The sequence below is a fragment of the Acartia tonsa genome, chromosome 5, assembly GCF_053477335.1.
Source record: "Acartia tonsa isolate MP-2025a chromosome 5, ASM5347733v1, whole genome shotgun sequence".
NCBI lineage: Eukaryota > Metazoa > Arthropoda > Copepoda > Calanoida > Acartiidae > Acartia > Acartia tonsa.
Window position 1 is genome coordinate 10,225,871 of NC_137264.1, and position 27,288 is coordinate 10,253,158.

General features: G+C 33.4%; 2 protein-coding genes across 6 annotated transcripts in view; both read right to left on the reverse strand.

Annotated features, from left to right (window-relative positions):
• LOC145318732 (uncharacterized) overlaps nucleotides 1-27,288 on the reverse strand; it is a 321,894-nt gene that overhangs the window by 173,664 nt on the left and 120,942 nt on the right. The window lies entirely within an intron of this gene.
• LOC145318725 (uncharacterized) overlaps nucleotides 1-27,288 on the reverse strand; it is a 64,858-nt gene that overhangs the window by 12,645 nt on the left and 24,925 nt on the right. For 4 of the 5 annotated variants that reach the window (XR_013879482.1, XM_080160208.1, XM_080160205.1 and 1 more), the window contains exons 10-23: nucleotides 17,074-17,233; nucleotides 16,486-16,576; nucleotides 15,690-15,847; nucleotides 15,142-15,250; nucleotides 14,392-14,510; nucleotides 13,621-13,744; nucleotides 12,473-12,538; nucleotides 11,323-11,485; nucleotides 8,587-8,660; nucleotides 5,758-5,922; nucleotides 4,508-4,623; nucleotides 3,994-4,092; nucleotides 3,364-3,487; nucleotides 2,752-2,901 (exon numbers count right to left, since the gene is read on the reverse strand). Coding sequence is in view for 4 of the 5 variants with exons in the window: in XM_080160208.1 (XP_080016334.1) it covers nucleotides 2,752-2,901; nucleotides 3,364-3,487; nucleotides 3,994-4,092; nucleotides 4,508-4,623; nucleotides 5,758-5,922; nucleotides 8,587-8,660; nucleotides 11,323-11,485; nucleotides 12,473-12,538; nucleotides 13,621-13,744; nucleotides 14,392-14,510; nucleotides 15,142-15,250; nucleotides 15,690-15,847; nucleotides 16,486-16,576; nucleotides 17,074-17,233 (1,718 nt within the window). In the remaining variant the exon portion in view is untranslated. Of the gene's footprint in view, nucleotides 1-2,751; nucleotides 2,902-3,363; nucleotides 3,488-3,993; nucleotides 4,093-4,507; nucleotides 4,624-5,757; nucleotides 5,923-8,586; nucleotides 8,661-11,322; nucleotides 11,486-12,472; nucleotides 12,539-13,620; nucleotides 13,745-14,391; nucleotides 14,511-15,141; nucleotides 15,254-15,689; nucleotides 15,848-16,485; nucleotides 16,577-17,073; nucleotides 17,234-27,288 lie in introns of all 5 variants that reach the window. The other variant, XM_080160206.1, reaches the window with a different exon arrangement.

The following is a 27,288-nucleotide window of genomic DNA, read 5'->3' on the forward strand; positions in this document are numbered from 1 at the left end:
TATTTAAGTGCAGGTTTGCGGCTCAGATTTCAATAATAATATCTTTAAAATATCTAAATATTTTCAAGTGCTAGGTATAATATTTAAGTAGGGATATTTATAATAAATTAATAATAAAATTTGAGGAAAATATATATTATCCATTTATTTTCCCTGTTTTTTTTTTTTTTAAGAAGCGAATCTACTCTATATTTCACTTTGTCTGTTCGTCAGTCACTAACACTCGGTATAGCGAAAATGTCATTTTCTTAGCTGCTAAATTAGATAGACTGCTGATTAAAATAAATAGCAAGCTTTTTTTCGTCTGTAGCGAATAATCGCGCTAACCGCTAAACCGACATGGTTCTTCTTTACAGTAAACCTCTTATAGGTCCTGAGATGGTTTTATTTTATACTATTCTTAAAAATAAGTCTAGTTGTAGTTTTAGGCTATTTTTATTCCTTTCCATATCCCTCCGATTATAGAGCCCCTAGATGCGCAGCCGCTAGTTTCTTATAATAAACTATAAATAAAACACATTTACAGTTGCATATTTCCATTTTTTCTTTAAAATCGCCTTATCAACAAAAAATGAAATTGTCTACAATTCCATGAAAAAACACATGTATTTAAACGTGTCCATTTGAAATAGTTTAAATACGCATAAATTGTCCTTGACATTTTTAGTAGCGAAGCTACTCTATAATTCGGATAGGGGAGAACACAGTGAGAAAGAGGGGACAATGGGGGTGTTTAATACACTAGTCCCCAAAGTTTTATAATATGTTTTCTCATTCGTTGGCTTTACAACTTTGTAGACTACCTAGGTGAATTTTGATTAGTTGTTGTTATTAAGTTGAGTGTTCAAACTTTTAGCCATTAATTTTAATCGTCAGAAGGGGTAATTTTATGTATTATTATTGGGAATGTACATCAATTTATCGGCCATTGACTTATTCTTTTAGATCGCTGGGAAAACGTGATTTTCTCTGTCGCTATTAAAGATATACAACTAACATTTTGTGTGAAGATACCATACAAACAAGCAATCAGTATTAACTATGTCCGTTGGTCTGTAAGTCATGCTACAAAAACATTTAACATTTTAACATATGTGAAAGGTTTTTCTCGTATTCATTCGAATCCGGTGGATAGGAACCGGTTCTCATCTATACGAAAAAACTATGTCTAGCATCGTATTTTAACCAGCTTTCTACGAATATAAAAATGTACAATCATTAGATTAAAACCAATTTTTTTAGCCGGTGCCTTCGGCACCTCGGGGTTAAAAAACTAGTTTTAATCTCATAATTGTACATTCTATATCCGCGGAAAGCCGTTTATAATACGATGCTAGAAATAACTATTATAATTTTTTTATATTGAATAATAACCATCGAACATTTGTTAATAAAATCCACATTTCTTTTGTGGTTTTTTTTATTGTAATGTTTTCATCCTTGTTTAAATACAAACAAACTAAATTAAAATTGATAAAAAATAAAAAATTATACAACAAACTATACAAATAAATGTTGTGCTAATGGAACCCTCTTAATTTCTATATTTCCCTCGCTATATATAAACTATATAATGACTGTACGTCCGTACGACCATAAACCTTAATATTTACATAGACATATTTGTCCTTTTTATATCATTAAATTTAAAACCGAAGCTTTTCTATACTTCTGTCCGACTGTGAACGTCCGTTACAGATATAGTTAATCTAGGCATGTTAGAATTATCCTAATGCTATCAATCTAGGCATGATGATACCTGTAACAAATAGGTACAATTTAGGGAGCGTAGAAATTCTATAATCGTTACCAGAAAAACTGCACGTTCATTTAAAAGATGCTGATTTTTAAATGATTCCTAGGACTATATCATAGGCGAAGCATCTTAATAATCGATTCCAAAACATGTAAGAGTAGATGTTAGTTCGCCCTTCGCTTTTATGAATATTGTCATCCTTGTTTCTATAAAGGTTTAATATAAGCAATCAATGGACAAGAAGGAATCCTTTGATAAAATATCAGTTTATCTGTCATTAACACTTAATAGATTTTTTCTACAATTTTCGTTGATTTTTTTATTTTTTTTTTATTTTAGATAAATAATAGTACCTAAATAATTTCTACGCAATATGTTTTAAATGAAAATCAAAATGATCAATATTGTAGTTAAAGTCATAGGTTGAAAGGTTTTGTTAATGATAGTTTGAACTAACCAATCAAAGTTTTAATATAAATATTAACAGTCAAAGTCAACAGATTAGAAATTTCAATTATTTCCAGCACCAAAATAGTTTACAGTCTAAAAAAAAGAAATTCCAAAATCTATATATCTTTGCGGATATTGTCAATAAATCCAACAATATGTAACTTATGTTGGAAGATTTTTATATTTCTTATTTTTTCACGTTTACAGAGTCTAAGAGATGGACAGACATACAATAGTTCAATCATTACTTCACAATTATATCTACCTGGATAAAACCTGGGTGAAACACTAGAGGGGTAAGGGGTTAAATAACTGTATGTCTCAATCCAAAGGACCCTATGCCAACTTTAAATTGGGTCTTTAAAAAAAAACCTATACTATACATACACAGCCGAGTCGCTTTAAAATATCAGAAAGCAATATGCTAGCAGACGAAATAGGTCCCCAACAGGGGGATTCAGGTAGTTGTCTGGTTTTACATCTACATTTATTGAACAGACGTACGTACACTTGTTATAAATCTGTTACTTCAAAATTATCTCTACCTGGATAACTGGGGGTGCGGCTGGCAGCTTCTGTTTGCCCACCTGGGCAGATTGGCCGCCATTCTGGCTGCCAGGTTTAATTTTCTGGAACTGTTCCTGGGAAACAATGCTCACTCTCTCCTCGCGGAGGCCATCTTTGCTTGTTGCAATCTGTTCAAAGAAAAAGCAATATAAATAATAAAGTTTATACAAGAGGTCATATAATTTAAATTGAGTCTCGCTAACCACTGGACCGATAATGTTCTCCTTTAAATTGATGCTTTTAAAAGGTCCAGGAAAGGTTTAAAAACTATTTTAAAGGAAGGTACCTCACCCATCCCAGGAAAATCGACCCTGAAAAAAACCTCAAAAACTTATTTTTCACTTTTTTTAAAGAAACAAAAAGAGAAAGGGTAGACTTAACCCAATTTGGCCCTAGAGGCCTCTAAACTCGAGAATGAAAATTAACCTATGAGCAACTATGCTGCAATATGGATTGTAACTATGGGCCCCTCCTCTAGGCGACTTCTCCTAAGAGATTGTAGGTTCTTTCTTAATTAAAAACTGCCCTGGACATTTGAGTTATAGTAACAGACAAACATTCTGTTACTAATAACAAGGCTAAACTCTTACCCACTGGTCAGTATCACTCTGGTCCCACAGCTCATCCTCATAGTCGTACAGCCCGTCATTGATGGCAGCCGCCAGGTCCTGGGACATCTTCACGCGGGACTTGTGGTCGCCGGTCCGGTCATATCTAGACAGAACGGTCATCAAGCAGGCTGTCAACCAACCTGTTGTGCCCTCTGCTCTCCTTCTGTCATCATTGATAACGACCATCGTTCCGAGGTAACGACAATACGACCCCGCTGCCATTGGTGGTGGCTTTAGCAGTTTGGTTAGTATCAATGCCGTTGGCGTTACGTAAAGTCGCAATTTCAGTTGTTTCACAACTGGCCCATGGCTAAAGAATTTTAATGATAAAAAAATAGATTTGAATTATCCCAAAAATCAACATCTTTCTCTGACTTAATTTTTCCTCTATTTTAGAAATGTCTTTTTTGAGGCAACTCACATATCGCTTAATGTCTTTAACAGACCTGAAACTCAATATATAGAACATATTGTATGTATATGACTAACATTCAGCTGTTCTTTTATATAGTAGTTTTGATATTTATTGCTAACCTAATTATTAACAAAATTATACATAGTATAAAGTAATCTTAAATCTTTAAAACATAATAAAAAATTATGTCTCACCCCTCGTGTTTCTTGGGCCTTTGTGGTGTGATGATAAGCAGTTTGTTAATTTCCCCATCAGACAACTCGTAATCAGAATCGTCAGCGGGATCAGAGAACCTACAAACAAAGGTTCTCTTAATTAAAGAGCTTCTAAAAGTTGAATACAAATAGATTCAACTAACGAATCTTAAGGGATAAACCAATGTATGATAAATTTACATACATACCCCATGATGATAAACTAAAATACCCCTTTAGTAGATTAATTTTTTTGCTGAAATGATTGCACACTATGAAACCAAACAATAAAGATTTATCAAAAGTACCTATCAGTTTTTAAGCAAAAGAGTATGATAACGTGGTTAAAAAAATTTGGGTAGCACTGTAATTTACAGTCCAATGTCCCCTCCCTCAATGGATTCAATCTGTTAAAAGAATGATATATATAAAAAACAATTTGCATTACAAGATTATTTAGCGAGGAAAACAAAAGTTTGCAGATGATATATCTTAATCGGAGAGAAAAGCTTACTTGTTAGTTTTGCCCATAGGGATATCCATATCTTCATCAAATTGAAAGTCAAGCTCCTCCCTCACAACCTCAGACTTCTTGGGAGGCGTGGTTGCTGCCTGGACACCAGCTTCGTCCTAAAAGGAAAAAAATTACGTTACACAGCAGGGGTGTATATTCTGCGCAAGATTTATTTTTTTCCCCTGCTACAAAAGGGAGAGGTCATTTTCTAGTAAATCCCGTAAAGGTGTGTGTTATAAGGCCTAAAAATAGTAGTAGAACGATAAGGTGCTCTAGATATATGTATTCCCTATTGAATAGAACAATAGGGAAATTTTTTTTTTTTTTTTGATAACCGTACCTGGATTATCTAAAAAAAATACGAAATTTCTATCAAATGCTTTGTTTGGCTCAAACTGACAAAAATAAAAAAAAATATAATTATAATAATAATGTTTTCTATAGGTACAAGGTAAAGGTTAAGAACAATCTATACCATTAAACAAAGGAAGAAGTCATTCTTTACAGGTTGATTTATTATAATTATATTTTTTTTTATTTGTGTCAGTTTGAGCCAAACAAAGCGTTTGATAGAAATTTCAGATATTCCAGGTACGGTTATCAAAAAAAAAAAAAAAATTTCTTCCCTATTGTTCTATTCAATAGGAAATACAAATATATAGAGCACCTTATCGTTCTACTACTATTTTTAGGCCTTATAACACACACCTTTACGGGATTTACTAGAAAATGACCTCTCCCTTTTTTAATTTTTATTCCCCCCCTAATTTTTTCTCACCAAGTAGGGGGAAAATGGAAAAATATTTAAAGAACTCTAAATTTTATTTTTTTTATCCCTCCTACCACACATTTTTAAAAGTTTTTTTTCACCAAGGAGGGAGGGGAAATGGAAAAAATGTTTTCAGTTTTCTTAATTTTTACATTTTTTTCCCCTCCAACCACTTATTTTTTATTTCCCCCCCCCCCCCCCCCTGAGCAGGGGATCCCATGTAGAATATACACCCCTGTTACACAGCACAATATGGATTATTAGTATGTATTTGTAAGTAGTAGCATTCGAGGGGGGGGGGGGGGGGTTGTAATAAAACTCCTCCTAAATTGAAAAAAGAAGGGAGGAGGCATTTTTTAGTAGGATATCTTATGACATTCCCAGGACATACAAGAAAATGCAATGTTAAGTAGAACCATATCGGTTCAGCGGTTACAAAGACACACAAACACAGATCCTGTTCCTTTTAAATAAGGATTACCTTAGGCATGATACGCCTTTCCTCCTTGCTCTTCTTCCTGACCTCCTGCCACTGTGGGGGAGGGGTGGGGGAGGCAATCACGGGGGTGTCCAACATTTTCTCCTTCTCTTTGCGCACTTCTTGGTCGCTAGTGCCCTTCAGGATAAGGCCAGGAGTAAATTTCTTCTAAAACATAAATATTTAGTAATTTAAATCTCAGAAACATTTTATCTATGATTTTAGAATAGTGAAGACTTTCTTTGTTTATAGTTAACTGGACCTAGTAAATTGAAAGCACAGATAATAGCCTAAAACCCATTAGTAGACTTAAAAACATAATCATGTGTTGCAAGAAAAACAGATAAAACGTTCCAGCCATCTCAGAAATTTTTTCTCTTGAAGTTATTATTTGCTTGTGGCTTAAGATTTTTATCTAAACCCATTGATTTTAGCATTGGACGGGTTTAGGCTATTTTCTGCTCTTAAAATACAGAGACCCTAATTGATCGAAGCGCAGCCGCAAATCTAAATAATAGTACATTAGCCTAGCTGTCAAGAAAAATCAATTTCAGATTTTTAATTTGCTTTTTTTACGTATAAAATAATTCTTTATTATGAAGAATTAATAATACGATTTGTTGAATAGATGATTTCTAGATGAATATTCTATTAATAAAGCTATGAAAAGAATTTAATATTTTCTTTATTATTTCTTTTATTATGAAACATGAATAAATAACATTTATTCATTTACATGTTTTTTCCTACTTTTGGAATTTCCCCCCGCCTATATGGGCTTCGCCCCCTCTTAATTATTTTAGGTTATATAAAAAAATAATTCTAGGGGCCATACTCATAGGTATCTCAAAAGGAGAGCCTAACCCCTATGTTGGATCAATTTCAAACTTTTCTGAATTTTAGACGCCAAACCGATATGGTTCTCCATCACAATATAGGTTTTCATCAGGGTTTCGGATCCGGATCCGCAAGGATCCGCATATTTTTGAGTCAAAGGATCCGGATCCGCAAAAAAATGCGGATCCGGATCCTTGGACTCAAAAAAATGGAAAAGTCTACTTAATTTTATATAAAATCTCACATTCTCTTGATGAGGGCCAATCTTTAAGGTTTAGGGTCAGACTTGAAAATTAAAAGTATTTTTGACTTCGAATTAAAGAATAAATATTTTTGAAAAATTTGGTGATTTTATTTTTATTGTCAAGGATCCGGATCCGCACTGACCAAATTTGGAGGATCCGGATCCGGATCCGCAAAAAATCAATGCGGATCCGAAACCCTGGTTTTCATAGTTCCTAAGAAGGCTTATGACTATTTTTGGAGAGGGTTGACTCCCATCCACCACCTAAAGTGCCTTTATAGGGACGTAGCCATTAATTTTAAGATCTCAACCAATCCCCCTACCCCCCCACCCCCCCTCCTTCTTACACGTGAAGACAGACTAAAGAGTTGGACCATAAAAATTTCTAAAAATAGATAAACTTTGTAGAGGCATTAATTATTCAAATAATTCCATTTTCCTAAGAATGGTTATTATCAAAAACAAATGCTACAATAGTATTTAATCGTTTTATAGAAAGCTTTAAGCAGATTATGAAATGAAAAAGTATGACATTAATTCGAGTGTTGTTGGTACCGAGTGCGGTTGCCGAAAGCCCAGGCCAAAAAAGGTGTTGATTTCATGGTTTTATTTTTATTTTATTGTACGTGGATAATTATCCTTACCACATACGATACATTATTTTTCCAGTATATTTCTAACTTCTAAGCTAATAGATAATTATCGGTTTCGAAGCCATTGTATATACTGAAGGAAAATTATATGTTTATGGGCTTTTGCTCGTCCAAAAATGATCTTGAAACCATTGCATTCGACCAAATAAACCTTTTTAACCTTCCCCCTTCCACTTATTTATTGAAATAAGAATCCAAGTTGGGGTCCTAAAGGCTACAAAAGCAAGCAGAAAAACAAATAAATCATATTAAAAATTTAAGTTTTTCACCTAAAACGTTTTTTTCTATAAAATCGAGCCGTCTCCGGTATATATTACTAAGTTTCTACCACAGGGAAAAGAAAGAATATGTACATAATGAATACTTTACTTTCATCTAATTATATAATGAGATAGAAATAAGGTTGTGTCAAAAATGAATGGTTTTTTTTGGTATTTCTGGGGAGGAAGGAGCCACTGGTATGTAATAGTTATTTCTTTCATCGTATTATAAACGGCTATCCGCGGATATAGAATGTACATTATAAGATTAAAACCAGTTTTTTTAGCCCCGAGGTACCGAAGGCATGGGCTAAAAAAAACTGGTTTTAATCTTATGATTGTACATTTTTATATTCGTAGAAAGCTGGATATAATACGATGCTAGACATAGTTTTTTTCGTATGGATGAGAACCGGTTCCTATCCACCGGATTCGAATGAATACGAGAAATTACATTATCCCATTCTATACCTCTAAAACTTTGGGTATTTACAACGAATTGTTGTTGGGTATTCCCCAAACTAGTCAAGGATCTTAAAGGATAAGACAATGGCCTATAAATTGACAGTATCATCCCTTCGGTAGACAACAATTAGTGGTTGAATCGTTTGGACACTTAACTGAAATAACCAACCAATCAAATTCAATAAAAATACCCAAAGTTATTAAGCTAACGAAAAAGAAAACGTTACTATAAAACTTTGGGGACTAGTGTAATAAACAGCCCAACAAACTATTCAACTAACTTTCATCTGCAGGACGGGGACATTTTGTTAATCATCATTCAGAATGTACTTTAATTTATCGGCTATTGTCTTACCCCTTAAGATTTCCTTACCTCTTGATTGACTCCTGTCTCATCCTCTTCACTCTCGTCATCTCCATCAGTGCCTGCAGTATCCTCACCATCATCTACACAAATAATCATACAGTTGCTACGCTGTTGATAATAATAGTGTCCAACTGTACTATCTTTTTAAAGGCGAAGTTTTCTATAATTACAGTCGGTCCGTACGTCCGTCCGTCACAGACAGTTAGCTCTTTTCGTTAATTTAAACAGGTTGGAATGGTCCTATCGATTTCAAATTTTGCATGGTGATTCCTGTAGTAGTTATGTACGATTTAGAAAGCATAGCAACTCTATAATTACTACCAGAATGTCCGTACGTCCATTTTAAACATGTTGATTTTTTAATTTTTTAACAACAAATTTTTATGTGTTCTAATTATCCGATTGATCTGATTTTTGGTATACTGATTCCTGGGACAACAAAGTACAATATTATAAGCGAAGCAACTCTATAATCAAATTCTAAAAATGTAAGTATGTCCACAACATTATCCTGTTTCAAGCAGTTTTTCAACAAATATACTTACAATTTTGCTTCTACTCTTTTACATTTATATTCTGATTATTCCGTTCTGACACAATACAAGTACTAATGTTCCGTTTGTCCTACCGTTTCATAGCTTGGCTTTTATGGATGTTGCCATCCTTAAATTTTATGTATTTAAAGACTTTTTTTTGAACAAACCTAAACATCTAAAACTAACTTAAGTCAACGTAAAATATATGCAGTCTAGACTGGTTAATTTTTATTTATTCTGTTTCTCGAATTATTTATTCATTACTTACATGGTCGGTTTCTTTATTTCTTAGTTACATAAAGATGCAACTATGTAGGGTAGTGCGGGGTTAATGCGGTCATCGGGTCAATTCCGGTCAAATTTTAACGGTGTTCTAAACGTTTGCGAGAGATCTTCAGAAAAGCAAAGTTGTAGTTTATTGCCTATACTTTCATTTCTTACTTCAGCAAATTTTTGTCAGATCACTCCTTCTATGATTTTTTTGCCCTCAAAAAGTTGCAAAAAATTTGCAAAAAAAAATTTCAAAATAGGCCATGTTCAATCTAAAATTGTGAAAAAATGGTAACTGGTAAGTCCTATCGACCCCCGGGTTTTTGTAAAATGAAAGATATGGCATTCATTTATCGTTTGCAATTGGAGGCGTTGTTCTAACTTGATTTTTTCATAATTTTTTTTTCGTCTAAAAAAAATGGTCTATTCCGGTCACTTTTTTTACTTTTTTTTATTACTGTATTTATAACTGTATAATACCCTAATGTTTTATTTAGGTGATCTGGAAGCATAAACAACCTAAATGCATGACCTAAGCTTTAATCATTGCCTTGCCTGTTGTGTGCTGTACATTACTAGTCATTTTACTGCTTGTATTATGTCATGTTTTGTTGCCTAAGCTTTTCAATTTGTAAAGACATTAAAAAATTTTCAGACACATTTTTATAGTAATGGGAAGAGTATATCACCCAAAGGAACGCCTTAAATATTTTCCTGAAGATGTATCAGCTGCATTGGCTCATGTAAGAAGGGGTATGTCTATTAGAAAGACTGCTAGAAGATTTAAAATTCCATATGAAACCCTTGCATCTTTTTCGTATAAGAGGGTGTTCGAGATTTTTGCGCGGTTTGGATTTTTTATGTCAAATCGGCTAGGATTAAGCTAGAAAGGTGTTTAAGGTGTCTATAGAAAGCTCTTTGCATGTCATAACAAAACTCCCCAGGATATGGGTTCTATCTCCAAGATTTAGAGTACATATTCAAGATTTTACATTTTCAAAATTCCTGTTGCATAAAATGTGTTGAAATATTAGAGTTAGACCCCTATCATTTCGAGTTAATTGTCAGGCATGTAATTTTGCATCTTTAGACACCTTAACCACCCTTGTAGGTCAATCCTAGCCAATTTGAGACAAGAAAAAATGTATCAAAAACTGCTGTCAAAACTGGCAGGATTTTTAAAATTAAAAATTTTTTGGGAAAAAATCACTTTTTTCAAGAAATTCCAAGACCTGCGAATCAGAAATTGCCTCTAATTTATGTATAAAGCTTAAAAAAACCTAATCATATAATAAAAAGCATGATTTTTTAAAAATAAGTTTGCATGAAAAAAATTGATGTTTTTTTTGCGATTTTACCGACTTTTTTATAATGGGGAAAATGTGGTCAAAAAATTGTCTGATCTGCATGCGACTAGTACTGTTAGAAAGCTAATGACCTCAGCTTTCTACTCATAGTTTAAAATGTTAAAAAAAAATATTTTAAGGGGGTGTTCCACCCCCCCAAAGTCAACTGACCGAAATAGCCCCACCGGTGGGGTTATTCCGGTATAGGCCAACCGCCGCCCTTTAAACCGATTTTTGACCGACTTCTAGTTGCGAGATTTTAATGGGACCAAGACAGGCTTCTTCGTTATTGCCATATCGTTCATTTGCACTCTTAAAAACCGGAAAAAGTTTTTGGGAAGTATGTTTTTTTTAAGTTGAAGCAAAAAATTGACCGGAATTACCCCGCACTACTTTACTATACACATAATCTAGATAATTTATAGATTTGTGGATATATTTTTTTTTTTTTGGGGGGGGGGGAGGAACTAAAATTTCTGACCCGAGAAAAAACAAACTTACATGTTTATGGCGGCGTCCCAAAGTTTGTTCATTTCTCTACTATTTAGTAGCTACAGTCGTGTGAGTGTTATTGTAACTTAAAAGCATACCTTGAGCCGCAGCAGATTTCTTGGCAGCAGCAGAAGCAGTACTATCCTTGGCAGGAGCTCCATGTGGGCCGGCAGCAGGTGCTGTGGGCACAAACTCAGGCACTTCTGGGTTCAGGTCTGTGGACTTGAGCGGCCAGGACTCGGGGTCCTCCAGCGGGCGGATCTGGACAGGTAAAATAATCACTTTGATATGTGATCAAAATACTCATGTTAAAAGTTATCTGTCAGTCTGTCTGTAGCTTAAGATCTCGCTAACCGCTGGACCGAAATGGATCTCTATAACAGTGAATCTTTTTATAAGTTCAGGGAAGGGTTATTTAATAACTATTTTAGGGTGGTGTATCTTTACTCGCCCAATTAAAGAAGAAAATTGTAATTTTTAAAAAACTAAAATTGAACAGTGTGGGGTCGACTTTTCCCCTTCCCACCTATAGTGTCTCTAGAGGCTTTTAGGAGCGTAGCCGCCAGTAATGATTTATTTTATAAATCTTGTGTGGTATATCAGTAGGGAGGAGACATTGGACTGTTAATTATACTGGTGCCCAAAGTTTTAAATACACACTTTATAATTTGTTGGTTTTGGTTCCTTATAAAAAATCTTGATTGGTTTAAACTAGCACATTCAAGCAATAATTCAAGAAGGGGAATTTTTATTTATCATCATTTGGGCTGTATATCAATTTAACGTCCATTATCTTATCCATGAAAGGACCTGACTAATAAAAAGACTTGGGGTATATTAGATATATCTTTTAAAACAAAAATCAAAGTACATATTCATGAATGGAAAAAGTATTTTTCTTGAATAAAGATAAGAAAAGCATTATCGAAAATGTTTTTTTTCTTCTTAAAAAATTACGTCAATACTTTAATGGTTTTACACTCAGGGATCTAATGGACAAGACAATGGCCTATAAGTTAATTAACATCCCCAATGATGATATACAGACTTACCCCTTCTCTAGATTATAATTAGTAGTTGAAACGCTTGAACACTACCAAATTGGAAACAACCAATCAGAATTCAATAAAAGTACCCAAAGTTTTTGGGCCAATGAATAAGATAACAACGTTGTAATAATACTTTGGGTTCCAGTGTAATTTACAATCCAATGTTCCCTCCCTTTCTGGGCATTAGTTAAAAACTTACCAAAAGTCCATCTTTAACTTCAATAACAGTTGAATTTTCCAAACTCTGAACGATGAAGGTAATATCCTAAACAAAAAAACAGGATCAGTTTTTGATAAAACCGCTGAACCAATATGGTTTTCCTATTACAGTGTAGCTTCTCATAGGTTTATAACAATTTTGGGGGAAAGTACAACCACCCTTCCAAGAGAAAAGACCTTCTATTTTTTGTTGTTAATTTTTGTTTTTTTAAACTAAAATCCTTATAATATAGTAACAGGATGTATGTGTGTTTGTATGTTTGTAGTTTGGGTTCTCCTTAACAGGGTAGCTTCTCATAGGTCCCGGAAGGTTTACAACTATTTTAGAGAAGGGTACCACCACCCTCCCCAGAAAAATCGACAAAAAATAATAAAACTCCGCCCTGCAGACATTTTGCAATTAGCTAAAAACATAACTAACACCATCTATCGGCGAGAAAATATTTTTGGTAAAAAGCTGATTTTAAAATAGAAGAAACAATTTCATGTGTCCCTAGAGGCCTCTAAGGGCTTAGCCGCTATTTTAGAAATAAAGAAATACTAATGCCTAACTTTTATTCTTTGAATCTTTCGTTTAAGCTTATCCTTGTTAATCCAAACGATTTAATAAACATCTGATTCATAATATAATTTAAATAAAAAAAAAACATTTAACCTAACCCAATTAACTTATTATGTTCTTTTTCATGTTAATCTAATAATTTCAGGTTAAATAATTTAAATACTAATTACAGTTCAGATGAAATATATCCATTTAGATAAAATGAATATTGTACATGAAAAAAACAAGGAAGACAACGTCAAAACAAAGCGTAGCGAAAATCTTTACATATGTTAATGGTAAAAATTGGACATAACTAAAATAGGATGATAACGCCCATAAATCAACAAAGTGGCAACAAAAAAATGTAACAAACCATAATACCAAGTTTGAAATTGATAAGACAATTCTAACAGGTCTTAATTATCGACAAGAGCCATCCGGTAAATGTAGAAAAGCTTTGACTCCAAAAATATTTCAATTTTGGTTAAGAAATCTGACATTGCTTTAAAAAAAATCTGAAAACTCTTAATTTTACTAGAAAATATTAGTCAAATCGTCGGGAAAAGGGGGGTGAAGAATCCAACCTGTGTAAGCTGTTGAACCCTGTTGAAGCTGGCAATGAGTGAGATGGGGAGGTAGCCCTCCGGGGTCATCTTGCGCCGCAGGAAGAAATCTCTCTGCAAATTGTCCAAAGAAAAGTAGTATTCACTAAAAAAACACAATGTTATTTTGTCCATCGATGTAGATAGTTTTCTTTCAGATGAGCCAGAATAGTAATTTATCGCATCGTATTATAAACAACTTTCTACGGATATAAAAGTGTACAATTTTAAGATTAAAACCAGTTTTGTTATGCCAGAGATGGTGATGGCACGGGCCCACAAAAATAGTTTCAATTTTATTATTTTTATTTTAATATTCGTGGAAAACTGGATATAATACAATGCTGAACATAATTTTTCAGTAAGGCTGAGAACCAGTTCTTCCACCGGATAGTAATCGGTTTCGAAGCCATACTGGAAAATAAATACCTACCACTTCTACAATTTTACTAGCTAAATAATTTAACAATGATTATCTCATATTGTCCTAGGAATATTACTGATTATTTATAAGGGTGGCCAATCTAACCAACAATTCTAAAGAAATGACGAAACCTTATTAAGTATTTTGTGTTATATTTTGTTTTTGTCATGTAAGTGAAGAGGGGTTGGAAAGAAGGGGAGGAAAAGGGGGGGAAGGGGTTGTGGGGAAATTTTCCTTTAGTGTTGTTTGTCAGAATAACATTACCTTGTCCCTGCTTTTTTATAAGTGCTCCTCTACTTATGAACGTTCTTGTTCTAGTTAATACTTACATTTGATGTCTGACATAGTTCTTGAGAATATCATCACTGATTTGCTCGTTGCCGCGTGACATGTTGTTCACTCCGTTGAAGTAGGTTGTCCCAAGGATGGGAGTTACAAACTGAGGGTCCTGAAATATACAACAGTTTCATTTTTCATAAAAAAAAATTGTGGATCTTGAAAAGAAAACGAAGTAACAGCTTTTGTCGTATTTTCACAGTAGCTTTTGATATGTTATTTTAATTAAATGTTAATGATTGCCTCGAAGGGTTAGGAAATTGGCCCCGCAGGATTAAAGAACCGCCCGCAGATGCTAAAAATAGGAGAAAGGCTACTGTGAAAATACGACAAAACACGCTACTTAGTTTACTTTCCATGATCCAAAATAGCGTCTTTACCTTTGGAAGAATATATAACCCATATAACTATTGGAAATAATATCTAAATTGTTAAATTCGTCACAATTATTTTTAAAAATCTCAATTAAAAATTCATAAGTAGCTAAATTGTAATTTTGTTTAAGAGGCCTGAAGGACCATGTAAATTATGAGAATCTATTAAGTCTCAGAAAATCTATTTTGTGGGGGACATTACTCTTCAGAGGTATAGTTAAGTTATAATCCTTCCCTGGTACAACAGCATAGCTTATCTGAAAAGGAGAAACATATCGGTCCAGATGTTTGAGAGATCCTTTGCTATGCAAAGACAGACATACTCTTACTTTTAATGGGAGAATTAAATAAAATAAAAAGCTTTTATACCTGGCTTGGATCACCATAGGCTGGGAGGAGACCATCAAGGCTGAAGGTGTAGAAATCTTCACTAGAAATACGCTTGGATCTGGTAGATTTGTTGGACTTGGTCTGCCTTCTGTTTATTGGAATATTCATTATATTGAGCAAACCTTCTCTGGATTGCAAAAGTTTAGGCAAGATTAGGTTAGGTTAAAATCTTAAGGGATACCGGATAAGACAATGGAAGATAAATTGGTATAAAATCCAAATGATGATAAAACAAAATTACCCCTTTAAAGATTAAAATCATTGTTGAATGTTTAAACACTATAAGTTTAAAGAAAAAATCTAAAGTTCCAAATTTTTTGAGCAAATGAATAACTAGGTAACTTAGGGTACCAGTGTAATTTACAGACCAATGCCCCCTTCCTCCCTTGGTAAGCGGCAAAAAATTTCTGGGATTAACTGTGCAGGTTAAGGGTATAAATTCCTTTTTGACACTTTAGAAAAATGCATAACTCTGAACTTTTAATCATTCATACATTTGTATTTTCCATTATAAAATGAATATTTTCCTGTTATTATTATTCTTTGTGTCCGACCTCTCCCTGTTGTCCCTGTGCTTGGATATTCTACCTCCGCCACTGTTCTCCTTGTAATCCTTGTCGTACTTGTAATAATCTTTGTTTGTATACTCCTTGTAGTAATAATCCTTATCCTTATAATCCTTGTCCTGAAAAAATATAATCTATAATACAAAGTAGAACGATGTTTGTTTGTCTGTCTCTTTGTTTGTACCGAAGGATCTCGCTAACCGCTGAACCGATAGGGTTCTCCTTTAAAGGGTAGCTTCTCATCAGTCCCGGGAAGGTTTATAACTATTTTCTTGGGGGGTGAGACACACTCAACCCCCCCCCCCAAAAAAATGAAAAATCCCTCCCCCCAATAATTTTTTTTCTTTTTAAAACAAAAATTAAAATAGTGGGGTCGACTTCCGTCCCTCCCCCCAAAGAATTTTTTTTCAAAATTTTTCTTTTAAATCTAAAATACGAAAAATTGGTTTGATCAAACCACTTTGGGCAAAGCCCCTAGAGAATAAAGTAATAGAATATCTCTCTGTTTGTCTATTGTATGTTTGTACCGAAGGATCTCGCTAACCGCAAAACCGATTGGGTTCGGGAAGGTTTATAACTATTTTTATAAACCTAGTTGGAATTTACCTTGTAATTACTGGTCTTATTATTGTAGTATTGTATAGAGTAGCTGTGCTACTAATAAACCTGGTTGGAATTTACCTTGTAATTACTGGTCTTATTATTGGCAGTATTGTATAGAGTAGCTGTGCTACTAATAAACCTGGTTGGAATTTACCTTGTAATTACTGGTCTTATTATTGGCAGTATTGTGATGTTTCAGATTCTTTCTGTTTCTCTCCTCCTCTCTCTCACGAGTACTTCTCTCTCTAAATAAATAATATAGATAAGGGAGCAGGTAGATAATTCTGCACTGGTTAGCCTTCTAGCAATGTTGAAAATAAGAGCTTTAGTTATAAAGTTTTGTGCTTTATTTCTATACATGTACAGTACGTAGAGTTGATTCTAGATTATAATTTTTAATATAAAGCAGTTTTTTTGTGTGAAGCTAAAGATTTCAAAAATTGCTGATCCGTTTGTGCTGTACTTTTCAGGGTAGCTTTATAAATGAATTAATTTTTTATCCTGACCTCACCCTAGAATCTAAGGGTGCAAGTTTAAAGGGGCAGATAAGAGTTAAAAAAAAACTAGTTAAATGAATTATAAGTTTTTCAAGTTTACATTCAATTTCAATCAGTTACTTTTAAAAGCAAAGCTTTTCTATAATTCATTTATAGGATCTGGACGTCCATTCGTCAGTAGTTTGCTCGTTCCGTTAATTTAGGTATATTAGAATTGTCCTACCGATTTCAAACTTTGCCTGTACCTGAGAGGTCTAGAGGTAGATGATCTGTTATTCCTGTTAGAAGATGAATTGTATGCTGTGTCTGTCCTGTCCCTGTTGTCCCTGGAGCCTCCAGATGACCTCTCTTTCTTCTTATTTCTGAAGCCAAGTTCAACTGGTACAACTGACCACTGCCTTTTCACTGAAAAGAAAAAAAATCCATTATTTTTGTTTGTTTTGAGACAATAAGCAACAAGGACAATCTGTCCATTTGTAAGGCAGTCTATTCAATGTAACATGTAAAAAAATCTACATTTTCTATTTATGGTTAAATATCATATATAGGATGTATTGCAGCGGCTGCGCCCCTGGCATCCTTTGCTTTAGAATTTAAGGAGTGTTGTAGTACGAAATAACTGCCCCAGACAGAATTAAAACATTCCTGCAAAGTGCGAAGTACAAAATCAGATAAGCCAAAAATCCTAACTTCATCACTTCTAGGCTAACTAAATTAAAATGTTCGAAAAGAACCATTAAAATGTAGAGTAAAATTTTTTTAAAGTTATCAACACTTCAAATATTAAAATATTTCTTAAAATAAACCATAAGTTTTTAATAAAAATAGACAGAAAATAGGGAAAACATAACACTATAACTAAAAATATTAAATAAAAGTTGACAAACATACCTAAACAATAAAATTAGCATAAAAACATTACTTTATATCAATATTCCATAAATTTCTTTATTATCTATCAACATTCACTGAATAAAATATATAGGCACATGGAGTATAAGAATATTAAACTAAATAAAACTATTATATTTGCTTCTTTCTAGCTTCAAAACACTTCAGGGGTTAGACATAAATTTCGTAACTTAGATCATTAAAAACTTTTAATTTATAAATAATAATCATTAATTCATAATTATATCTTTAATTTGAACACTATATTCACAAAAAAACCTTATTTTTTGTGATTATCTATTTACCGAAAATTACACACAGACTACTACAAAGTAGTATAGAACTAGATGCGTATTTTCTAAAACTGCGTAGTTAAGTAATATCAATTCTTCCTTCCCCTCAATATGTTACCTTGCCGATGACGGGTAATAAAAATCTGAAATAGAAATGACGCAAATGACGCAAATTCTGACGCAAATTTTGACGTTTATCTAAAAATGCAACATATAATAATAGCTATTAAAACAATTTTCAAGCATAACTTTTATCTTATTAGGATAACAATTAAATAAGAAAAATATTTTTACCATATGAAATTCGTGATCAAACACCTAATTGAAAAAAAATGCAAGACATAGCTTTTATTTTAAGAAAGACTAGGGGCAACGGACGCCCCCAAGAAGCCTCTAGGTGTTCTTTAGGTGGGAGGGGGATAAGTCAACCGCCCTTCTACTTTTTAATTTGAGTTTTAATAAGAAATATTCAGAAAAAAAATTTGGGGGTGTGATTTTAAATTGGGAGGGTGGAGATACGCTCTCCCAAAATAGTTAAAAACCTTCCCTGTACCTAAAAAAAGCTTAATTGCAAAGGAAAACCAAACAGATGTCATTTTTTAACAATTTTATAAAAAACAAAACATTGGCGCACTTGTATAAACACCTTATCGCTAACAAGTTTTGGAATAGATAATCCAGAACCATCCAGTTCAAAGGGAATGGAGAAAGAGAGGGGGTGAATCTATCCGAAAATAGTTATGATCGAGATCTTCCTTCATCACCTTGCCCCCCTTCTTCCCTTTTTTGTATGTATGAATAGTGTTCTTACCATACGAATAGAAAAATCTACGAATATTAAATCTTAAAATCCGCAAAACTTATTTTTTATTATCCGAAAGAAAGGAAACTTTACAGTTTGTTAAACTAGTCCCAAGAGTTTAATAGTAGTGTTAACTTATTTGGTGGCTTAAGAACTTTGGTGACTTTTAATGAGTTTTGATTAGTTGGTTCGTTCAATTGATTGCCCGAACAATCCATCCACATTTTGTAATTTGTATAAGGGGTAATTTTGTTTATCATTGGGGATGTACATTGTACAAGTTATATGCCATTGTCTTATCACTTTTGATAACGGTGCTACAACGATATAATCGGAAGCATATAATTTTTTTTCGCAATCATAAGAACACCTTTCTATCCCCCCCCTCCTCCCACTTCCCTTTTCATCACACCGGCCGGCACTTGGTAACAGAATAAATCCCCTTTTTCCTCACCCCCCCCCCCCGTCACAAAAATTTGAAATCCAGCACGTAAGGGGGCAAAAATGAAGCTCAACTATGTAAAATTTGAACAAAATTTTTCCATTAAAAAAGTGCAACTACGTTTTTGCGCCCTGCGCGAACGCATTCAACACAAGCTGACCAGTAAATGAGTCATATTTGTATATTAATATTTTCTTTCTTAAAAGAATGACAACGAAACCGATTAATATCCTCTGGATAAGAACCGTTGCCATACTGAAAAATCATGTATTGCATCGAATTACAGACAATTTTCCACAAAAATTTAAATAAAAATCATAATTTTAATACCAGTTTAGTAAGCACGGACCTTCGGCCCCTCGGTTTTTAATCTGTCTTTAATACGATGAAATAAATAAAAACAAAGGATCATGTTACTTGTCGATGCAGCGCTGCACTTACAAGTAACATGTTTAACTTTGCTGCACTTACAAGTAACATGTTAAAGGGAGATAAATAAAGGAGATAGGCAGACAATGTTAGTTATATTTTTTATTGAAAATAAGCTTTTTAGTCATTTCTAAAGAACTTCAAAACTAAGACTCATATCAAAACAATGAGAGGTTGTCACAGAACCTTCTTACAAAGTTATTTGGATGAATACATGTGGAGGGATCGCTATAATGATAATGTATTTTACAATTTGTGCAACCAGATTGCTATTCAATATCATGTGTAATTATCTAACAATATTTTTGCATATATTCAAAACCAATAAATGTTTAGCTAACAAATTAATCTTAATTGTTTCTATTTATAATTATATTAGTATCTCTATATGGAATGGAGGGGGGATATTGCTGCATCTACAAGTAACATGTATGAGTTTGCTGCATCTACAAGTAACATGTGATAAGCGCTGCATCGAAAAGTAACATGATCCAAAACAAATATTTCAAATCTATTCACAATAACTTCAGTCATTAAGTAAGTTGTAATTATTACAGATTTGATTTTTTAAACCCCCGTAAAATTCTAACGGGAGGAAAGATAACAATCACATCATTAAAAGGGGAAATAAATAACAAGTTATCTGGGCGTCTGTACAAAAAACGAAATTTTTTATCACAATACCCCCCAAAAAATTTTACACTTTAAATTAGGTATTTTATAAATTGAAATGTGATTCCTGATATGGTTAGCCGCATTGCTATTAGCATAGTAAAACTTTAATTGAGCTATATTTTCAATTTTTCACTATTTTATGAGAACACCTTATTTATCTTATAAACATTTAGGGTGGGGTTTACTAGGTATAAAATTTAAACAAATAAATATATTCTATTTGTTCATTTTGTGTTTTATATGGAGGGAGGTGACATTGGGCTGTTTATTAAACTAGTCCCAAACGTTTTATAATAACGTTTATATTCGTTGCCTTAACAATTTTGGGGACTTAAATTTTGATTGTTTGATTTATCAAGTTGAGTGTCCAGACGTTTCAACCACTAATTGTAATCTAGAGAATAGGCATCATCATTTGGGAGGTACAACAATTAATTTATCGGCAATTGTCTTATCCCTTTAGATCCCTGGTTTAATACTCCAAACCTTAATTTTCTTTTCCCATGAAATTAATAAGGCTCGGAACTAAATATTTAAATTCAGAAATTTTTAATTTAAGGGGGGAGGGGGTTTTAATGCAACCATCTCGTAATCAATGATTAAATGGCACTTAGAATTCGAATTTCCATCTGAAATTTTTCATGAGTAATCCTTGGTAGGTCTATTTTCCTTAAATTGAACAAAAAGTTGGAAAAGTAACGGCTGGCGGCTCAGCCGTTTAGCCGTTTTTTTTGCCTATTTTAAGGGCAAATTTATCATTAAGGGGGGGGTTTTAATGCAACCATCTCGTAATCAATGTATAAATGGCACTTAGAATTCGAATTTTGATCTGAAATTTTGCATGAGTAATCCATAGTAGGTATATTTTCCCTAAATCGAACAAAAAATTGGAAAAGTAGCTGCTAACTGCTTGCGGCTTAGCCGTTTAGCCATTTCTTGCGTATTTTCAAGGGAAACCCATCATGAAACCTTTCTCCACATAATACTCTTTTCTGCTCCAAAACGTTTTCAAATGCTTCTAGCCGATAGTTGCTGGTACTAGAAATCTAAAAATGTTTTTTTTTATCATTTTACATGATTCAAAGCAAAAATATAATTCAAAAAGTTGATTCCTACGTAATTTATGACAGATTTGCCCTAAAAATAGCCAAAAACGGCTGAGCTGTTAGATGTTACTTTTAAAACTTTTTGTTCGATTTAGGGAAAATAGACCTACCAAGGATTACTCATGCAAAATTTCAGATCAAAATTCGAATTCTAAGTGCCATTTATACATTGATTACAAAATGGTTGCATTAAAAAAAACCCTTACGTGGTATCAACTTTTTAAAACATATTTTTGGTTTAATTCATGTTAAATGATAGCAATAACCATTTTTTAAATTTCTAGTACCAACAGCTACCGGCTAGAACCATTGGATAAGGTTTTTGAGGGACAAAAAGTATTATGTGAAGATAGGTTTCAGAACTATATGCTTTTAAGATTGGCAAAACAGCTGAGCCACCAGCCGTTAACCATTATTTTTTGTTCGATTTAGGGAAATAGACCTACCAAGGATTATTCATGCAAAATTTCAGATGGAAATTCGAATTCTACGTGCCCATTAATCACTGATTACGAGATGGTTGCATTACCCCCCCCCCCCCTTTATTGTTAATACCTACAGTATATTTAATTAATTCTATTTCAAATAATCTTTTGTTAAACTTTACAAAAAGAAATATTCCAAATTCTAAGTGAATTTTGTTTTTATTAAATATGAAATCCTTATAAATCGAAGTAAAATGCGTAGTTAATATATCATTATCAACAGGTCAATACGTCCATTTGAAACAAGTAGATTTTTCATCCATTTTGCTTTTTTTTAACCCAAGCGATGCGCCACTAGCATTCATCCGGGGACTCTAAACAGGGGGCAGAAAATTAGCCTAAAACCATATAATGCTTAAAATCTAAAGATAGAATAGCCTTAAACAATCCTTGGACCTACGTGAAGCTTCCATAAAAGATTTCAAGAACATAAGACACTAAGTATTTATAATGCTTAAAACGCACATCCAATTAACAATCTAACACACCATGTGATATAAAAAGGGGGGGGGGCGAAAGTGACACTTTTTGAAACCAAAACTAAGAGTCAACAAAGGAACTCGACTAAAAAAAGGGTTACAGGTCTGAGATTTTGCATGGCAGTTGCTTTATAGGGGTACAATATGGAACTGTGAAGAAACGGCGGCGCAACCGCCAAAACCGCCGTTTCCCGCCGTAATTTTTGTTGCCTTTTCTCGGCGGTTTTCGGCGGTTGCGCCGCCATTTCTTCACAGTTCCATATTGTACCCCTATAAAGCAACTGCCATGGAAAATGTCAGACCTGTAACTCTTTTTTTAGTTGAGTTCCTTTGACTTTTAGTTTTGGTTTCAAAAAGTGTCACTTTCGCCCCCCCCCCTTTGTACCTTTCTATCTATAACAGCTGAGTAAATCACATTTCCCCAATAAAATGAACAGAAAAAATGAGTTATAGAGTAGCTCTACCACTAAAACAGGAATAAATTCCAGAACATATTATTCTGCTATTAAACTTTTCAAAGGTTTCTGTGAAATAAAAAGTTATTTGTAACTTTGAGGAAAAAATCTTATCCTAAAAATCTGGTAAGTATATTTCCTAGTATTTAAAAGCGAAGCTTTTCTATAATTAGGGTCGGTCCGTCCGTCCGTCACAGAGAGTTAGCTCTTTTCGTTAATTTAAACAGGTTAGAATTGTCCTATCGATTCCAAACTTTGCATGATGATTCCTATAGTAGTTAGGTACAATTTAGAAAGCGTAGCAACTCTATAAACAATACCAAAATGTCCGTACGTCCATTTTAAACATGTGGATTTTTAACTTTTTTGACAACAAATTTTTGTATGTTAAAATTATCCGATTCTTCTGATTTTTTGAAAACAGTATCATCTATTTATGCAGTTTTGCAACAAATTTTCTTAAAATATTGTTTGTAGGTACTGATGCATTAATATTCTGTTAATTCAGTTCTGACAATCTACAAGTGTTAATGTTCGTTTGTCCTTCCATTTCAGAGCTTCGCTTTTATGGATGTTGTCATCCTTGTTTTATTTTGAAGCACAGAAGCTAAACTAGCAGCAGCGCCCCTAGCATCTAAGGGTGGTTCTAAAAGGTAACTGGCGGCTATGTCCCTATCGTCTAGGGCCATCCTTATACTAAAGTAACAGGATGTTTGTTTGTCTGTGTGTGTACCTGTGTGTCTGTACCGAAGGATCTCGCTAACCGCTGAACCGATCGGGTTCTCCGTAACAGGGTAGCTTCTCATAGGTCCCGGGAAGGTTTATAACTATTTTGGGGGAGGGTACCACCACCCTCCCAAGAGAAATCACAATAAAATAAAAAATATTAAATATTTCCGCCGCATAGTGTCGCTAGCATAGTCGCGCTACGTAGTCGCGCTGCGTAGACGCATGAATTTAACAATTGATAACATAGACAAGTTATTTCTCAAATTAGATATTTAAAATAAAATAAAAACATTTAAAGGCCACTAGAGGCCTCTAGGGGCGTAGCCGCTAGTATATTCATATGGGAAGAGAGGTAATAAAAATGGCTTGAAACAATGAAAACATTCCACTCAACTAAAACCATCATAGGATCTATGTGAAGCTAATCTAACATAGAGAACCCATTTGGTTTCATAGTTATTGAGATATTAAGCTTAAGACATAAAAAACCTTACTACTTTATGTATTAGAATAAAAACAAGGATAAAATAAAATGTCATTCAAACTCCATGAAAATTAAAAAGTGGGTTAACAGTAAGAAGGGAGAAATAATCTTGTAATAAAGCTTTTAAAGTCAAATCTGCATTGCATTAGGTATCATTAGCAATCAAAATTTAGTTTGACGAATAAAAATTAATCAATTCAAGTTAATTAAAAATTTGATAAAATAAAGATAAAAACATTCGTAAAGCAAAGCTCCAAAACCAGACGTTAGGACATACGAATATTAACACTTGTAAAGAGTCAGAACATTGAGATACTTTGCTTAAAATATTGTACCTTGTTGTCCAAGGAACATTATTCCCAAAATCAAAGGATAATTTCATCCATGCTACTTGATTGAAGAGCATTTGTATTGTCGTATGTTTACAGGGAGGGAGGGGACCATGGACTGTCAAGGGGGGGGGGCACATCTGACACTTTTGCGTAAACAGGGATTATGGGCTTTGTCTTAGGAGTTATAGGATAGGTTATTTGGGAAAAAAGTTTAGTTTTTGGGTGTATTTTCCTTATATTTAAAAAAAATTTTGATAGGTCTCCAGGTTCAGGTGCTGCAGGCTGGAAGGTCACTTCTGGACAGGTAAAAATGAAAAAAAAATTTTGTTTGAAGAGTTAGAGATCAACTTATTAAACCAAATATGCATCTTTTGGGATGTTATGAGAATATATGAAGAAAAAATAAAAATCAGCCTCCAGGTTCAGGTCCTGCAGGCCTCCAGGTGAATTCTGGACAGGTAAAAACTGATTTTTTTTACTTTTGAAGTTAGAACAAAACTTATTTAACAAAAGTTGCTACTTTATGGATGGTATGAACTAATTTGAAGAAAAATTTGCAATCGGGCTCCAGGTTCAGGTACTCCAGGCCTCCAGGTGAATTCTGGACAGGTAAAAACTGAAAATTTTAAATTCTATAGTTAGAACAAAACTTATTTTACAAAAGTTGCTACTTTATGGATGGTATGAACTAATTTGAAGAAAAATTTGAAATCGGGCTCCAGGTACAGGTACTGCAGGCCTCCAGGTAAATTCTGGACAGGAAAAACTGAAATTTTTTACTTTTGAAGTTAGAACAAAACTTATTTTACAAAAGTTGCTACGTTATGGATGGTATGAACTAATTTGAAGAAAAATTTGCAATCGGGCTCCAGGTTCAGGTACTGCAGGCTTCCAGGTAAATTCTGGACAGGTAAAAATTGAAAAATTTTAATTTTATAGTTAGAACAAAACTTATTTTACAAAAGTTGCTACTTTATGTATGGTATGAACTAATTTGAAGAAAAATTTGAAATCGGGCTCCAGGTTCATGTACTGCAGGCCTCCAGGTAAATCCTGGACAGGTAAAAACTAAAAATTTTCACTTTTAAAGTTAGAGCATAACTTATTTAACAAAAGTTGCTACTTTATGGATAGTATTAACCAATTTGAAGAAAAATTTGAAATCGGGCTCCAGGTACAGGTACTGCAGGCCTCCAGGTAAATTCTGGACAGGTAAAAACTGAAATTTTTTACTATTGAAGTTAGAACAAAACCTATTGAACAAAAGTTGCTTCTTTTTGGATGGTATTAACCAATTTGAAGAAAAATTTGAAATCGGGCTCCAGGTACAGGTACTGCAGGCCTCCAGGTAAATTCTGGACAGGTAAAAACTGAAATTTTTACTATTGAAGTTAGAACAAAACTTATTGAACAAAAGTTGCTTCTTTATGGATGGTATTAACATATTTGAAATAAAGATTTTAGTTTGGAATACACTTTATTAACTCTCTTCTTTAAGATAATTTAGAATGGTTTAATATTTTCCATCAAATACAAATTGTCAGGAAATGTAATAATTTCTAAGTGTATCTGAAATTTGGCTGATATACAAAATAATATTTATCAATTGTGTAACTCACCTTCTGTGTCTGACTGTCCATTACTTAATTGCTATCACAATAAATAGTTGAATTATCTGTAAACATTCTACTTTTTATTTCTTCAATCCTTATGTTAGTCTTCTGTTCTCTTAATTTCCAATTATTTTTATTTAATCTTTTTCAGTAACATCCTTCCACAACTTGTTTTTTTACCTGGGTATGGATAATTTATATTTGTTTTATCTTCTTAGGAATTTTTTACTTTATGTAAATAGTTATTGGTTACCTTTGTTGAATAAGATCTGAAAGAAATGGCCCCATCTACCGTTGATTTTCTTCAAATTAGTTCCTACCATCCATAAAGAATCAACTTTTGTTAAATAAGTTTTGTTCTAACTTATAAAGTAAAAATTTTCAATTTTTACCTGTCCTGGATCTACCTGATGGCCTGCAGGACCTGAACCTGGAGCCCGATTTCAAATATGTTAATACCATACATAAAGAAGCAACTTTTGTTGAATAAGATCTGAAAGAAATGGCCCCATCTACCGTTGATTTTCTTCAAATTAGTTCCTACCATCCATAAAGAATCAACTTTTGTTAAATAAGTTTTGTTCTAACTTCAATAGTAAAAAATTTCAGTTTTTACCTGTCCAGAATTTACCTGGAGGCCTACAGTACCTGTACCTGGAGCCCGATTTCAAATTTTTCTTCAAATTGGTTAATACAATCCAAAAAGTAGCAACTTTTGTTCAATAAGTTTTGTTCTAACTTCAATAGTAAAAAATTTCAGTTTTTACCTGTCCAGAATTTACCTGGAGGCCTGCAGTACCTGTACCTGAAGCCCGATTTCAAATATTTCTTCAAATTGGTTAATACCATCCATAAAGAAGCAACTTTTGTTCAATAAGTTTTGTTCTAACTTCAACAGTAAAAAATTTCAGTTTTTACCTGTCCAGAATTTACCTGGAGGCCTGCAGTACCTGTACCTGGAGCCCGATTTCAAATTTTTCTTCAAATTGGTTAATACTATCCATAAAGTAGCAACTTTTGTTAAATAAGTTATGCTCTAACTTTAAAAGTGAAAATTTTTAGTTTTTACCTGTCCAGGATTTACCTGGAGGCCTGCAGTACATGAACCTGGAGCCCGATTTCAAATTTTTCTTCAAATTAGTTCATACCATACATAAAGTAGCAACTTTTGTAAAATAAGTTTTGTTCTAACTATAAAATTAAAATTTTTCAATTTTTACCTGTCCAGATTTTACCTGGAAGCCT